The sequence below is a fragment of the Megalobrama amblycephala genome, linkage group LG6 (genome assembly GCF_018812025.1).
Source record: "Megalobrama amblycephala isolate DHTTF-2021 linkage group LG6, ASM1881202v1, whole genome shotgun sequence".
Taxonomy (NCBI): domain Eukaryota; kingdom Metazoa; phylum Chordata; class Actinopteri; order Cypriniformes; family Xenocyprididae; genus Megalobrama; species Megalobrama amblycephala.
In genome coordinates, this window is record NC_063049.1 from 25365800 (window position 1) to 25382274 (window position 16475).

At 37.8% G+C, this 16475-nt stretch overlaps 1 protein-coding gene across 4 annotated transcripts in view; it reads right to left on the reverse strand.

The window, feature by feature from the left end:
* The window catches only part of tmeff2a (transmembrane protein with EGF-like and two follistatin-like domains 2a), a 77153-nt gene that overhangs the window by 3101 nt on the left and 57577 nt on the right, over nucleotides 1-16475 (reverse strand). For 2 of the 4 annotated variants that reach the window (XM_048193564.1, XM_048193566.1), the window contains exons 5-8: nucleotides 10238-10334; nucleotides 1223-1371; nucleotides 836-895; nucleotides 588-711 (exon numbers count right to left, since the gene is read on the reverse strand). In XM_048193564.1, the coding sequence (XP_048049521.1) occupies nucleotides 588-711; nucleotides 836-895; nucleotides 1223-1371; nucleotides 10238-10334 (430 nt within the window). Of the gene's footprint in view, nucleotides 1-587; nucleotides 712-835; nucleotides 896-1222; nucleotides 1372-10237; nucleotides 10338-16475 lie in introns of all 4 variants that reach the window. The other 2 variants (XM_048193563.1, XM_048193565.1) reach the window with 1 other exon arrangement.

Below are 16475 nucleotides of genomic sequence, written 5' to 3' on the forward strand. Positions count from 1 at the left end.
CTGCAGTACCTGCCAGAGAGACTCTTCTTTACTGTCTCAAGTTTTTTTTTTTCGATGACTTTAATATGAGTTTTAAAACTCGAATAGCCACTTATTGTTATTGAGCTAATGTGTGCACAATTCGGTTTACAATATTTCCTTCTGTCCAAACTTAATCTGTAGAGATGACTTGTAGATTGATTTTCCTGAAAAATGAAACGATCAACCAATGACGTTTGGAGTTTGGAATCTGTTTGTCCTACCAATGAAATACCAGGGTTATTAAAACTAAAACTAAAACCACAAAACACTTTTTTGTTACTTGAAATAAATAAAAAATTCAGCTAGCTGCAAAAGAAACATTTCTCACTTTCATTTAGTTGAACTTAACCTAAAACTGAAATAAAAATGAATAATTGATTTTACATGATGAACAATCATTATTTTTTCGTGGTTTGAACACTAGGGGGAGACAAAGGTCTGTGATATAGAGTTCCATACACAGTCATAAGATGCTGAGTGCCTGAACACACACATTTATTCACAATGTATTTTTCTAGACGGGATACGCTTGAGTGATCAGACACATCATGAGTGTGTGTGTGTACCTGCAGGACGGTGTTGAGAGCATGTTGGGATATTCACAGTCTCCGTGAACACAATAGTTCTTATAGTGCTCAGGGCAAGGGATGTACAACCCTCTCGCCACCTCGGAAACCTCAGGCTTCTCCTCTATTATTCAAACACAGACACACACACAAGTGGGTCAGAACAGCTGGAATCCAAGGGCATCTTCAGAACCACAGGACATACATGCGAAAATCAACTTTTTATTATCAAACACGCACGCACGCACCTGTGTAGTCTGTCCTGGCATATTGCCCATCGCCTGCTTTGGTGCCTGTAATCATGTCGCCTACAGGATAGAAATGAATTCAGATGTTAAAATGAACAGATCTGCCTCAGCCAGTCTGCTGGTTATATAATAAAGCATGTTTTCATTTGTACATTGTCATTTTGAAGATGATATTTGGGAAATTGCTATATTCCAGAAACTAATGATCATATGAACATGAATCAACTTGATTATATAACAGTGATTTATAATGTTCATCTTTACATGAGTTCTCTCATGTTGTCTTATATAAATGCAAATTCAATGGAAGAACACAGCATGTAACAATATAAGAAATGACTGTGTTATATAAAGCAATCATAAATGATTTCAAAATGGTCTTCTTACCCTGACAGTGACCCAGGAACTTGACCTCGATTCGTTCCTGCCGCTGACACGATGCCTCTTTTACCTGGCAGGGGTTGTCATAGGAACGGCCATCTGATGCGCACACGGGGTTAAAACTGATGTGGGAGCAGTCGATGTTACAGACGCACCTGTGTAGTGAGAAACAGCACAGTAAATGCCAATTACTGACAAATCAAAGACCGTGGAGAAAGATCATTAAACAAGTGTCACATCTTGTTTGATCAAGCTAAGAATAACACTTCACACATGCAAACTGGGGACTCAAAGTAATTGCTGGAGGGGTATTCAGTGTTTCACATTGTTTGGCCTCTTTGGACATAATACATCTTATTTGGCCTTTTACCAATTTTTATTAATATTAAATAAGTGACAGGAAATGATGGTCAGGAGGAAATATCCAAGAAACGTCACAAGTCAGATTCGAATGTTGGCTCTAGGGTTGGGTATCATTGCAGATTTCCTGATTCAATTCCGATTCTCAAGCTCAATTATGTTTGATTCCGATCCATTCGGTTATGTATCAGTTATAATGTTAATTTTTCTTATATGAAAGTGATTCTCTTCTAATGCTGTAAATTACACAGGGCATTGTTTCACACCCATACAAACCAGTAACTCATTTTGAATGAAAAGAATTTAGAAGTCAATCGGGCTACACTGGTTGTGTTTTTGACTCACTAAAAAGATAATAAGAGTCATTTGTTTGTGAATCAGACTGCACTGTTGTCTGGCTATCACCAGAATAAAGCTCAATTTAAAATTGAACATTGGTCTGGAGAGTCTGCACGTATTTTCTACTGCACGAGAGGCGTGATCAACGAGCATTATTCACGCAATTGGATAGTCCTTCAACCAATCAGATCAACGATCCGGGTGACGTACTTTGCAGAGCGACGCGAAAACTCCAGACAGGTTTAGTTTGTATTGGTTTGTAGCATTGATCAGCGGTTTGCAGAAGCAGCAATGGCATCGAGCGATTTTTGCAGGTTGTGCAAAAAAAAAACAAAAAACATGAAAGTGAGTGGTATTTACACCCACTCGAGTGATTTGTTTGCTAAACTAAAGAAGTCATTCAGCATCGTCGAGAGATTAAAAGGAATTGGATTGACAGTCGTGCTTGCCGTCGCTTCTCTATCGTCATCGTGTTATACTCGCCAATAGCGAGCAAGGTGGATAAGCCAGTCTGTGATTGGTTCCTGCAAAAGTGTAACAGAAGCAGTAGAAATGAATGTACGGGTTTCCATACTGAGCTGCAGGGCGAAATCAAATCGCCGGGAGATCAGGCTGGGTTTACCCAGTCTAACTGCACTGGCCACGCTGTATTGTTTGCTTTTGCATGCAGATTGCAGGGGCAACATAATAGAAAGACATTATTTTTTGGTACATTGTCTTTATAATGCATCACAGTCAATATAGATTTTGAGAATCAATATCAAGTTTAATTGAAGATCGATATTTTAACCCATATTTAAAAAATCACCAATCAAACTTTTTTATGGCCTGCAGAAAATGTGATTATAAAAGTAAATCAAAATAAAAGTACCGATCAGGTTTTTGTGCCCCCGATCTGATCCGAGTCATTGAATATTGAGTACGAACTGATTTTCCTAGTGCTTGGTGCACACTTCAAGTACATTAAAGTTATTAAAATCAATCCAATGTATATAAAGCCGTGGAGAGATTTTCTCAGGGGCTCAAATGTAAAAAACAAAAAGAGTCATCTATCACTACGGAGCGATTCCAATAGAATTACTACAGTAATTATATTTATAGGCATACACAAACACACACACAACATAAAGAAAAAAAAATTGGATTTAAGGTTAGAAAGCATGACGCTCGCATTGTCAGAATGAGAATGCCAGTCTGTCAGTCAAGGCCAAAGCAAGATGCAACCCATAGCAACGCGTTATGGCAACGACGCCTCAGACAGTCTGATGGCAGATAAAATAAATAGTAAATAAATGACTTTTTGTAGAGATTCCCAGTTGTCAAAAGTACCATGTCGGTACTGAAATTTTAAAAATGTGACGCTTTGAGTGCTGTTGAGCGGATTCGTAAACACCTCTGATTGACCACTGTGTTCACGGCTCATCGGATATGTCTGCGATTGGCTTCAATGATCGACGCTTCAAAAACAAATAGTAAATAGTCATCAATGACACTCTTCACCGAGCCCTTACACAGATACACACGGGAGCGTTTGAAAGCAGGAGTCTATGCTTTCAAATTTAAACACTTCCACATGCTTTCAAATGCTCCCGTGTGTTGATCAATGTAGCCAATCAAAGACATAGGCCATCCGATGAGCATGTGAATACAATGGCCAATCAGAGGTGTTTATGAATCCGCTCAACAGTGCTCAAAGCGTAGGATAGCCGATACCGATCAGTTAAAAAAATGCTTGATCAGATCGGGACATCCCTAAAACAAAATGTTTTGGTAACACTTTGGTATGGGGAACACATTCACTATTAACTACGACTTTTGCCTCAATAAACTCTTAATTTACTGCTTATTAATAGTTAGTAAGGTAGTTGTTGTAGCGTTTAAAGGTCCCGTTCTTCGTGATCCCATGTTTCAAACTTTAGTTAGTGTGTAATGTTGTTGTTAGAGTATAAATAAAATCTGTAAAATTTGCCAAGCGAGATATTTTATTTAACAGAAGTCGCCTACATCGAACGGCCAGTTTGGACTACATCCCTCTACTTCCTTCTTTAATGATGTCACTAAAACAGTTTTTTGACTAACCTCCGCCCACAGGAATACACAAGAGTTGCGTTTGTAGAGTGTGTTTGTCGCCATGCCGTCGAAACGCTGTTATTTTCATCCCGCAGTCCAATCACCGGGTCTGATTCCGGCTCAAATTGATAGGGTAAAATTAAAGACATGTTTACAATAACACTGAGCGCGTGCATCTCCACGTTATGGTAAGAGGCGTGACCTTTCCGGGCAAGGTTCGCTAAGCTGCTGTCGAATCACAACACAGGAACCGCTGGCACAATCAGAACTCGTTACGTATTTCTGAAGGAGGGACTTCATAGAACAAGGAAGTCATCAGCCCGTTTTTATGACAGTGGAAACAGCGGTATACAGATAAGTAAATTATGTGAAAAGTACTGTGTTTTTTGACACGCGAAACATAAACACATGTTATATTGCACACTATAAACACAATCAAAGCTTCAAAAAAACACGAAAAACGGGACCTTTAAGTTTAGCGTTTATATATATAAACTTAAAGAACATCTACACAGCAAAGTTTGCCCCACAAACAACACCTGCCAGGAACGGACAGTTTTAAGTATTTTGTTTCTTCTAGTGTTGCTGGTAGTTTCAATCAATCACACAAACACTTGTTTTTATGCCTACAAGAAAATTGCTTTTGTAAGAGCCAGTTCTGCAAAGGGTGAACATTATGATTTTAATGTACACCTCTCCATCATGTATGAGTGTGTTAAGCTCAGCATTTTCACAGGCGTCCTGCGAGACTACAGCGCTGCAACATACACAGATTACAATGGTAAAAAATACAGGCCTCTTTACAAAAGGTCTGCATCAGCGGGAACGGCAACCTCACATAAACATTAACTGACATTCATAATTGCCCATTTGGCTTGAGGCTGGATGAATTACCATTAGAAACAGATTAACACCAACATCAACAGCATTTTTATGATGTGTCTACTCTATAAATGTTGATAAGGGTGTCAAGATTGCAAATGTAATGAGTAAAGTCTTTTTTCATCTACTCGGATCAGCGTGAAGCTAGAAGGGAAAGCTTAGGAATGAATGTGGATGGGATTGAACTGGATGCAGCAGTGATTTTCAATCTATAGCACATTCTGGAGTCTATCATCACAAGGGCTTAATGATTAGCACAGAGGACTGGCTTAGCAACCAAAGCACTGCGAACACATCAGTGGAGAATAATACAACGCTCCGTTTCAAACGAGAAATGATGAGTTCTAATACTTTGATGTTCCTTTGCCCGTTTTAATGGCGGTTCTTATTCACATACCTTCATTAGTGACGGTAATGAGTGCTTATGTACATGTGCGTATGTACGGATGAAAGGCTATGTGCTTCTGAGAAGGAGACAAAGACGCATTGAATACCGGACAAAGATTCTGACATTTGTGACAGGCACACAACACATGCAGCCTTTGTATTTGTGTTTGAGCTAGTCATTTATTTCTGCTTGAAAGAATACAAAATCTGTCATCTAGTCTTCACTGTGTATGTTATGTGAGTTTATTTGGTATGTTAGTATTTCCCAGGGTATTTCCCATGAAACTCTAGATGGCACAGGCTTATAGGTCTTTGACCCAATCTGCTTGCAATCACATCATTCTCTGTTGGGCACAGCTGATTGGTTCCTGCTGTATCAGTAGCCAATGAGCTTGCCGCTTAATATTCAAATACTTGCATTTGCTGCAGCGCGCTTTCAGAAACCCTCCACCTTCCCCAGCTCCACCTGTATAGATTTGCTACGGGGTGACAGCGTAGCAGGTCTTTCCCACCAAGAACAAACACATTAATATCGTCATGTACATTACCAGGCCAAACTCTCAGAGTTGTCATGACAGAAATTGAATTTATGGTCTGTATCTACAGCATTCAGGTTTTTCTGCTGTAGTTTCTCTCTAAAGTGTGTATGCGTCATCTGTGTGCCACTGCAGGAACATGTTGAGCAGAAATGACAATTAAACTGCCGTCCCCAGTCACTTCTCGCTGCAGCAAACAGACGACAGTATAATTAGAAATCTGTCATAATTTGTGTGTGTGTTTTTTCTTTCTTCAACTTTCCTTTTTAATATTTCCACCCTGCCAGTGAGCTTTAGTGGAGTAAGGAGCCATTTTGTATTCTGGCACTTCTGGAATAATGTGAACTGACTACAAATGTGAGCTAAAAATATCTGTTTTAAATAGAGACGTTGACTGAACTGAACTGTGGTATGAAGTCCACTCAAGGGCAGCTTTGATTGTTTGCCATTGCTAATTGAGATCTGTAATGCATGGTAATTTAGATAAATCCCCGGGAATGTTGAATTTGAGATAAAAACAAACACGCACAATGATATTGAGATGTATTTATTGCAAATCTCCGGTAATGGTCACACAAACACACACACAAACACACACACACATTTGCTCTCCAGTGTGACCGTCTGTAGTGGTCATAAAGGCTAATGTGTCTTGAGAGCATGAATATTTAATGTTGCCTCTCACATTTTCTAGACACACACACTGCAAATGCACTGCATCAACAACACCACACACACACACACACACACACACACACACACACACACACTAAAGGTTTCCAATAGCAAATCAAGTAATAATGGCTTTGCAAGTGTATCAAACTGAAGGGATGAGATTTCCTTAAAAATTCAGGTTGTTTGGATGGTAGCCTCTGTATGTGTGTGAGCGTGTGTTTATCTTGTTGAGTGAGGGGATATGTCTTATTGATTTGTAAGAGCCATGTGGTTTCTCTGTTATCTAAACTTTTCCAGCATGGCCTGTGGGCTTCCTGTCTGTCCAGCTGCCCTTTACTCACACACTTTAGTCTCTCTCTCTCTCTCTATGGCTGGATTATGATGACTGAATTTGTACTTGTTGAGGATCAGTCTTATTTTTTAGGGTAATTTGTAGTTTTGTCTGTCTGTCTATCTATCTGTATTCTGAATAAAATATATTTTTTCTTGTTATTATTGGTATTTTGGCTACACAATAAACAGTATATGGCATTTATTTCAATGCAAACTCTTGTGGCTTCAACATTAAGAACATTATTTAACATTTTCAGAACAATAAACTGTTTACTGCCTTTCTTTAAACAAATCAGCAAAATCCAATATCTGTTTGTCTGTCCAGGGTCTCTGCATAGTTTTTTTTTTTTTTTTTTTTTTTTTAAGACCTGCACAAATAAAATGAATACTGAATGTCCATACAGAACAACCTCATACAATTTCAAAATAAATCATGTATCTGAGTTTGGTTTACTTCATTGAATAGGCTGGGTCATACATTCAACTGCAAAACAGGGTATTTGCAAGTTTTAAATACTCAATACATGTTTTATCCAACATATACATATTTACTGAAACTGGTTTATGCACTAATATATATTAATACATATGAATTAGAGGTTGATCTATACTGAATACAAAACTCACATGATAATAATGTGTTTTTAAAAAAGGCAATACATATTATTGTGCCGATACTAGTAAAATCTATATGATGAGTATGTTAAATAATAATATTCTTAAAAACATTTTGTTTTTTTTGTTCTTATATTGATAAATGTCTACTTCCAGCTGCTCATTCAAAAAGATCAGGGAGATATATACCCTTACAACCATCAGGAACAGTGCTGCACTTTGAATGTGCAGCACTCACATTAATTTAATTGAAACATAGCCATTTGAAGATTAATAATCACATTAGACTGTATCGCAATTCCTATTTTCTGTCCGCAAATTTAAGACCTCTTAAAATGATAATGAAGACTGTCTGTCTGTCTGTCTATCTATCTATTCATACAATATCTAATAATTCATACAACATTTCAAAAATATTCAGCAACATGCTAACGGCAAATTATACAGAAATCAATATTACTTCTATCTTTCTATCTCTTTCTGTATCACACACACACACACACACACACACACACACACACACACACACACACACACACACACACACACACACACACACAGACTAGTATCCTACACAACAGCCGAACAAATCCGGTGCTTGTCACTACACACAATCAGTGCACAAACACACACAGACATGTTATTAATGCAGCTTATAGCACTGTTTTTATTTATAATCTCTCATCTCATTTTTTCAGTAATCCTTTCAAATGACACAGGAAGATGGAAAAATGGAGCGAGACTAAAAAAAGAAGGACTACTGAGAGAGGTAGAGTGTTTTTTCGGTGAGGTGAGGTGAGTGAGTCATCTGCAGTCAAGTGTATCAGAGCGAGGGGCCTGTCATGGGACCATCCCTACGACTCAGGCATAAATGCCTCAAATTGTGCTGATATCTCTGAGGAGGGAGAGGCCGGGCTGTTTCATTCTGATGCCTCCAAACACCCCAGCTCTCCAGCCAGTGCTTGTTGAATCTTTAGTGAATCTACAGGCTGTCTTTGCGAAGGCCGACATGTAATTCCCTTCAGACGCCCTGAGAGAGATAGACAGGAGGGAGGAAGAGAGGCCTACTTCTATTAAGATTAAAGGGTAGTCTCGTTCACTCTTGCTGACAGTTTGAGCTGTTCACTGATGCTCAGGGCAACGAAAACCTCCTCTCAATATCCACGGGTGGATTTTAAATATATGATGTGAGTCATGATTTTTTCACATGTTTAGAACTCAAATAGATTCTCTAGAAATTATAACCATTTCTCATTGTATATAGCATAAAGATGTTGTTAGAAGAGCAAAGTGACTGCTTATGGGGATTTGCTTCTTATTTTTTATTGAATATTAATGAGTTCTCTGAGCTGGAGCGCCGGAGCTAAACGGCCATTCATCAGCAGAGATGAAACTGTCATAATTGGCCTTGTTTCTTGTTCATTTATCTCGGGCAAGTTCTCGGAGTTCATATTAGAAGACGTGAGATTCTTTCAAGTATGTGGATGAATCTCATACATTGCCTATAGTGTCCCATATTCCATATCATGCTATTACAGTACCAACAAATCAAACAACCAATAAATCTCTTTGTTACTGACCAGAGAGTGAATTCACATTAAAGAAACAGTTATTGATATATTTACTGTTTGCACATTACACATTAAAAACTTTTTTTTTTTAAAGAAATTAATACTTTTAGTCAGCAAGGACACATTACATTGATCAAAAGTGACTGTAAAGACATTTAGTGTTACAAAAAAAAAAAAAAAAAAAATCTATTTCAAATAAATGCTGTTCTTTTAAAATTTCTATTCATCAAAAAATCCTGAAAAAATATCATGGTTTCCACAAAAATAATAAGAAGCACAACTGTTCTCAAATGTCATAATAATAAGAAATGTTTCATGAGCACCAATTCAGCGTATTAGAATGATTCCTGAAGGATCATGGGTCATCTATTTTTCATACAGTGAAAGTAAATTAAGACCAGGGCTGTCAAGGAAAATTTTCAAAGCAAGAATTCTGTGAATGACTTACATTTCAGTCAGTTCGTCACAGAAATTGTAATATGCTCCAGAACAGTATTATATAGTACAGAGTGTTCTTTTTGGAGCTTAAAGGGTTAGTTCACCCAAAAATTACATTTCTGTCATAACCCTCATGTCGTCCCAAAATCTTAAGACCTTCGTTCATCTTTGGAACACAAATTAAGATATTTTTGTTGAAACCTGAGGGTTTATGAAGCACACATAGGCAGCAATGTCATTGCAAGTATTCGTCAAGCCACGAGAATGCTTTTACTTCATAAGATTAAGGTTGAACCACTGTAGTCACGCTGACTTTTTAACCATGTCTTTAAATTATGTTTTATTAACAAAATTCGGGAGGAGCAAGTTCAGATAATTAACCTAATTAGCACAGGTGGAGAGCATTCAGTTAACTCAACCAATGTCAAAAGGTATAAATTCAGCAGACTTACTTCTGTTCATCTGAGAGTTTATCAGCATCCCTCCTCCACCCCATCTCCTCACTTACAGTTCTATCTACTTTTACCACACCGGGGGGAGTACTCTGGGTTCGGGCCAAAATTCCGAGCTCGGAGCCTCTCCCCGGACAGCACGCCAAATACTCATAACTTTACTCTATTTAATTATATGGATATGTGAACTCGTGAATACCTTTCTAGACCTCAAAAGGTGCAATGACGTTGCTGTCTATGTGTGCTTCAGAAACCCTTGGATTTCATCGAAAATATCTTAATTTGTGTTCCGAAGATTAACAAAGGTCTTACGGGTTTTATTTATTCTGTAATAGTTTTCCTACAGTTTGTTTTTGTGCTTACCAGACATCTTCTGCATCAACATCACACTCTGCCCCAAACTGGCAAATGTCACAGGTGGACGTCTCCTTCTGTCCATTCTCTGCCGAACCCTCGTTCCCTGCTTGGATACACAAATATGAGACATGACAGCATAAGCTATTAAAGGTCTGACAAATATTACTTGGGGTAAGATGAGCAGGCAATCACAGTCAGTCTCTCTCTCTCACACACGCAAACATTCATGAATAGATGGAGAGACAGAGGACAGACATAATTCTCATTCTGCCTTTGTCTCTGGCTCTCATGAGAAGTTCAAATCCCCCACTGATCTTTCCTCAGCCTCGCCCCTCATTTCATCATGATGATTTCTGATATGCTGCTCCTGCTCCCTGGCGATAGAGGCTTCCCAGGAGCCGAAGCTTAAAGCCCCTCGCTATCGCATATCTGCCCTCATCAGTGGACGGGGAAAAGCAATCCCGTACGCCATGGAATTTAAATTACGTCTCCTCCTCGGAGGATCATCGTTCCCCTTTGGATCCTGACCCTCCATTATGAGGTGCTATTTTTAAAACTTAGACCGCAAAGACAGTCAGATGAGAAAATAAAGGCAGACGGATAAAAGGAAGAAAGAAAAGTAAAAAGAAAGAAATATACTAAGTCACAGGTGTTTCAGTCATTGTTTTGCTTTATTTTGTCCCTCTATTGAGTCTGTTTAAAATGGTTCTTTTCTTTCATTTTGTTGTAGATGACAACCACAAATCCAGGCTTTGAGTTGACACAGTGTCCTTTCACAGATCAAAGATAAAAAAAATAAAAATAAAGCTATTTTAAACTGTTTAAATTCAGCAATACTACATGAGAAACCGTAAAACTGCTTTCATACAACAGTTCAATAAACTGTTAAGTAATTTTGACAGTATAACATGATTAACAACATATAGTAACTTACATTTTAGACACAATAGTGTCAGTTATTTTGTGCATTTTGCGCCACCAATGGACTATATGCACGGAGCGTTCTTTAGAACTTCCGCATTAATATAAGCCAGCTCGATAACTTCCGGTGAGATGTCATTTGCTGGTGTGTTGAGTATCAGTAGAGTAATACTTAGTTTATAATCAGAATATAGTCACTTAAATAGTCAGGCATAGCATTAATTTAGTTATTCAAACGTAAGACAGCTTAGAAAATAAATAAATAAAGACCAGTGGTGTAGTCGGGGCGATACGCACGCATACGCCGTATGCTTACTTTTTGCTCAGGGCTGTTTGCGTATTACAACTTCTAAGTATCAGTATTTGCGTATACCCACTTGTTTTTTGCTTCGAAAGTCCATAAAATATTGTCCTGTTAGCTTCCCCTTTAACTGTGTGTCCAATGCTGTTGTGTAAACTCGCGATTCGTTGATGTAATTGGTGCATGAGCACTTCTGTCATACCTTGTCCCGCTCATAGTCGGCTAAAAACCAGGCTTCACAGTGCGTGTTCGCGCTGCAGTGAGAGAACTCCGATCAACGCCGCTCGGTGTTTTGAGCCGTGCATTGAGCGCATTTCTCTCACTGCAGCGGTCTCGGCGTGAGAAACATGGTGGTGAGTAAATAAGACTATTAATTAATTATATAGCCTACATAATGCGTTTTCCAAGTTTCCGTACGAACTGAAAAGACCATCAGCGCAACTGAAGCCTTGTTTATAATGCATTAGTGGTGCGGGAATCATAAACATACTAGGCTAACTTTACTCTCTGAATCTTATCAAGCTCCAAAAGTTTGATAAGATTTCCATTCCGACACTGATGATAAAATGTGCGATCCATTTGAATTCTATTGAGAGTTAAACACTTTAAAACGCTATAGAGAAAGTCAAACATGTTTCTATAGGCTATGTGTAGGTTGCTATTTTTCATAACAAATGCTATGATAATGGAAAATGATATAGTTTGACTTCTTATGGCACACTGAAGTAGAAAATTCTGTCAAACTGATATTACATGTATATAAATAATACAAAACTGAGTTTACAGAGGTTACCGGGGAAACAACTCTATTTCTGCTGTTCCATATGCGCCACCTACCGACAGAGAGTGGTTTAAATTTTCATTCAGCCTGACTACTGTTTTTGTTTGTTTGTGAAACTCATGACCACATTTTTATAATGTTAATAAATTAAATTTTGAATAATTGACTTTTTTAACACCCTTTTGAATAAAATGAAACTTTAATTTCAGATATATCATTTTTTTTTTTTTTACAGTGAATATAATTCCAAAGCAGCATGTTTAAATAATAGTCAAACTGTAAAGCAATAAAAATGTCAACCAATTTTAGAATGCACTGTATATATTTGTTTTTAATGAAACGTTACTAGTGAACAACAACATAAAACACATTTACTGGCATGTTTATGTTTATGTTTATGTTTTTTTTTTTTTGTCGGTTTTTTTTGGGAGGGGGGGGGGTCTGGGTAATAGTACACCACTTATTTTTTTAGGACTACACCACTGATAAAGACGTACCTCAATGTTCCTCCTCGGCTAAATTCAATTCGACCATTAGTTTTCACACTTTTATGTGAAAAAAAAGCTTCAAAAATTAAATATTTATTGTGCACTTTAGTTAGATTAATTGAATAAAATGTGTGTTTTCACAAGTGTGCTGAAATCATTGATCTTGCGCTGCACTGACTGACATCTGCTGTGATTACAAAGGGAGAGCGCGGTGCTCGCTTTCTGTGTAATTAATTCACAATAAAAGTTATTGTTTTTCATAAGATTTTGTGAGTATTTCATACTTCACATTGACAAAATGTTTTTTCAAACCTAGTTATTTTATAATGTTTAATATTTAGTCAAAAACGAAGTGAAAAACGTTTAGAGGAAATGGCTGATATGTGCGCAAATAAATGCTACTTTGCCGCCACCTGCTGGTTAAAGTGCTAATTACTGTCTTTTTTATTTTTAAATAAGTGTTTTTTTATCAAATGTTAAATTTCCTACATTTTTAAACGTTCGGTTTTACAATGGGGACAATCTCAGAAGGATGAACAAATTATGTTTGTGGTCATCGCATTAAAAATAACATTTAAAGTGCTGGGGAAAAAATGTGTGTGTGTGTGTGTGTGTGTCTAATTACAGACATGGCATTTTTAAACAGTCCCAATAGCTTCGTCTTTATTGCAATCAATAAAACTGGTTTATTGGCAAATTAGGTAAATGTAATAACTGCATTAAAATATAAATACAACATTAAAAAGTCAACCATAGATGATTTTGTGTCGATGTACAACGACTACAGAATGAACAGCTAACAGTTCACCGGAAGTGCCCGAGCTGGCTTAACGACAACCAGGAAGTAACCCGTGCATATAGTCCATTAAAAAAGTTTGAAACAAGTAGTTTGGCATCAACATGAAAAGAATTAACTGTTGTCACTTGTTGCTAACGAATCTATGGAGTGAATTATTCAATGATTCACTCATAGTCATTTGTTTTGTCTGGAATGAGTATGATTCAGTGCCTCACTCACTCAAAACAGTGGCTGCGTCCAAAATCAGATACTCTCTTGAGTAGGTACTTATTTTGAATAAGTTATTACTTCACAACATCTAAAAAAGTATGTTCTATATAATATGAATGTAATATAGATGGACTACATTCGCCATGTTGCCTTTTTCACGTGACCTACCAGTGACAGTTGCCTCGCAATGCCACCATTCACAAATCCTCTCCCGTGGCCTCATGGGATAGTGAAGTGTCCATTGTATGCACAGGAAGAAGTAGGTAATCTGGTTACTTTTTGCCTACTCTTTTATGAGTACCGTGAATTCAGACATATTTCTTTTGTAACATACTGGTTTTCGTCTACTATATTGTGCGGAAGGATGCAATTTTGGATGCAGCCAGTCACTTGTTTTGTTCCTGAACAAATCAGTGATTTAAATGAATTGCTTGAGAGAATGATTCAAAGATTCACTCAAACAAAACAAAACGTTTCTTGTCGACACCTACTGGCATAGTGATGCAACCTGCAGAGCCACTAAAAATGCCCACCACTAATGCCCACCAAACAAACTGACAGTCTGTCTGGAAGCACAAAAACAGACAATCGGAGAGACACATGAAATGAAACAAATAAATCAATGAAAAATAGTAAAATAATGCATGTCCTCCAAAACTATAGTACTGTATTTGGTCACAATCAGCTACTAAACTGAAAAGCATCTCTTGTGCTAAAAAAGTACAAAATAAATAGAATAATGAAAAACAAATCTTGTGCAGAGATTAGTTTTTGCACTTCTGAAGTCTTTTTCTGCCTAGCTCCGGTGATTGGCACATCTGGAGGGTGCCGTCTGAAATGTGTTGGTCGTAGAATGTCCACGACACAAATTGGCATAATGCCAAATGATTTTCTCTCAAGATTAAGACATCATTCGAAACTGTAAAGGGTCTATTTCATTTGTGTAGACTCACAATAAAAACAAAACACTGTGCTTTGTAAAATACAGTAAACAAACACAATGCCGATTTCTGTCATCCCGGTTTCCTTTCCGTGAAATTCGTGTAGTGCTCACAAAAAACAATTAAAACTTAGCATATAGGTTACTAGCAAGCTCTTGTGTGGCATCTGAATTCTAGTTTTGGGTTGGTGCACAGATCATCTCTTCTTCTTCTGATCATTTTTCTGTTGTGGCGCTTAGCAAACAGCATTGCATTACTGTGTATGCCCCTATTGGATTGGAGTGTGGATCACCTGTGACTGACTGTCATCTGACTGTACGCACCGAACCATGACGTCCGTACCGTGGCGGTTCGGGATTAATACATGTACCATTACACCCCTACTAACGGATCGAGCTTTGCTCCAAACACATCTCTTGTCCCGCATCATGACCGAAGCTGATTAACACAATGCCCAGCTTCTACTTAAGGTGTGGCTGCATGGACCGGACCCAAGGGTCTGGAAATGAGAGACGCGTCAGAGGGAAGGGATAGTAACGGTTATCTCCATCTCCTGGTTCGATGGACCCCCTGAATCGATTTTCCCTGACCAGAAAACACAGTCGATCACCAACCCCCTCTACTTTCATCTGCCACCACTGACAAAAAAACCTGTTTAAGAATATCTATGATACACTATGCGTGAACACCCAAGGTCAATGATTGATTTAATATATCTTTTGTGGATAATGGCAGATAAGTCTTTGTTTTTGTTGTTAATGAAGAATCTTTAAAGTGCTTTTAATGTTTCATTATATTAAGTGACTTTATACATTAAAATGTAGCAATCTGAGCACATACTGAGCAGTGGAATAGGTTTTGCTTTAAATGGTAGACGGAAAGGAGATACTGAATGAACATAAGACAGATGGTGAGTGTCCAAGAAAATGGCTCTTAATGGGACAAACCTACTTGTGCAGAAACTAAGGAGAAAGGTGGGGGTGGATTTAGGGCACAACATGGGCTGTCAAGACAGATGATGAATGAAGCCACCCATCTCTTGCACAGTGTATGGAAACTGACCTTCACAATAAATAGCAAGAATGAGTGTAACATTCCAGTCTAAGTCAGAGGAGCTGTATATGAACTGACTGAGATCACATCATGAGAAGTGAAAATAGCACCAAAAGACTGGATAAAAAAATACAATTTTCTTAATCAGTATTTTTGCCTTGTTTTCTAGTGAACATATCAAGATCCTTAAAATTAGATAAGTTTTACTTGAGAAGTGCAGAACACAAAATTTTAAGTTAAAACCACAGTATCAATAGACTCTCTTTGTTAAGCTCTCCTGGGTCTCCAAAACGTCAAATTTGATCATGTATATTACTTTGCAGTTTAAAGGTAACCTGTGATTAACATGTGAAGCAATGTTCTATTAGCCTACTATGAAAAAACAAATGTGTAATGGAAGAAAAGCCTACATCCCATATCTCACTGAAGAGATGCCACTACACAAGAACACGATGAGCTCTTGAGGGACACAAAGGTCAAGTGAATCTCCACAGATAGAGAGGACACATTACATCTTTGAATCAATAGAGAATGTAGGAAGCATAATGCTTACAGTGGAAAGATGATAGCCTGAAAGAGGATCTTTGGATTTCCACTGATCTCTACGAGCTAATGATGCTTCTTCTATGCGGTGAATGTGACATTTTAAGCATTACGCATGATCCACAGTATCGTCTTAACACTTACTTTCTCGAGAATTTCAGAGTGATGTGTTCTCCCTCCCTTTGTATTGCAGTAACATGTAATTTT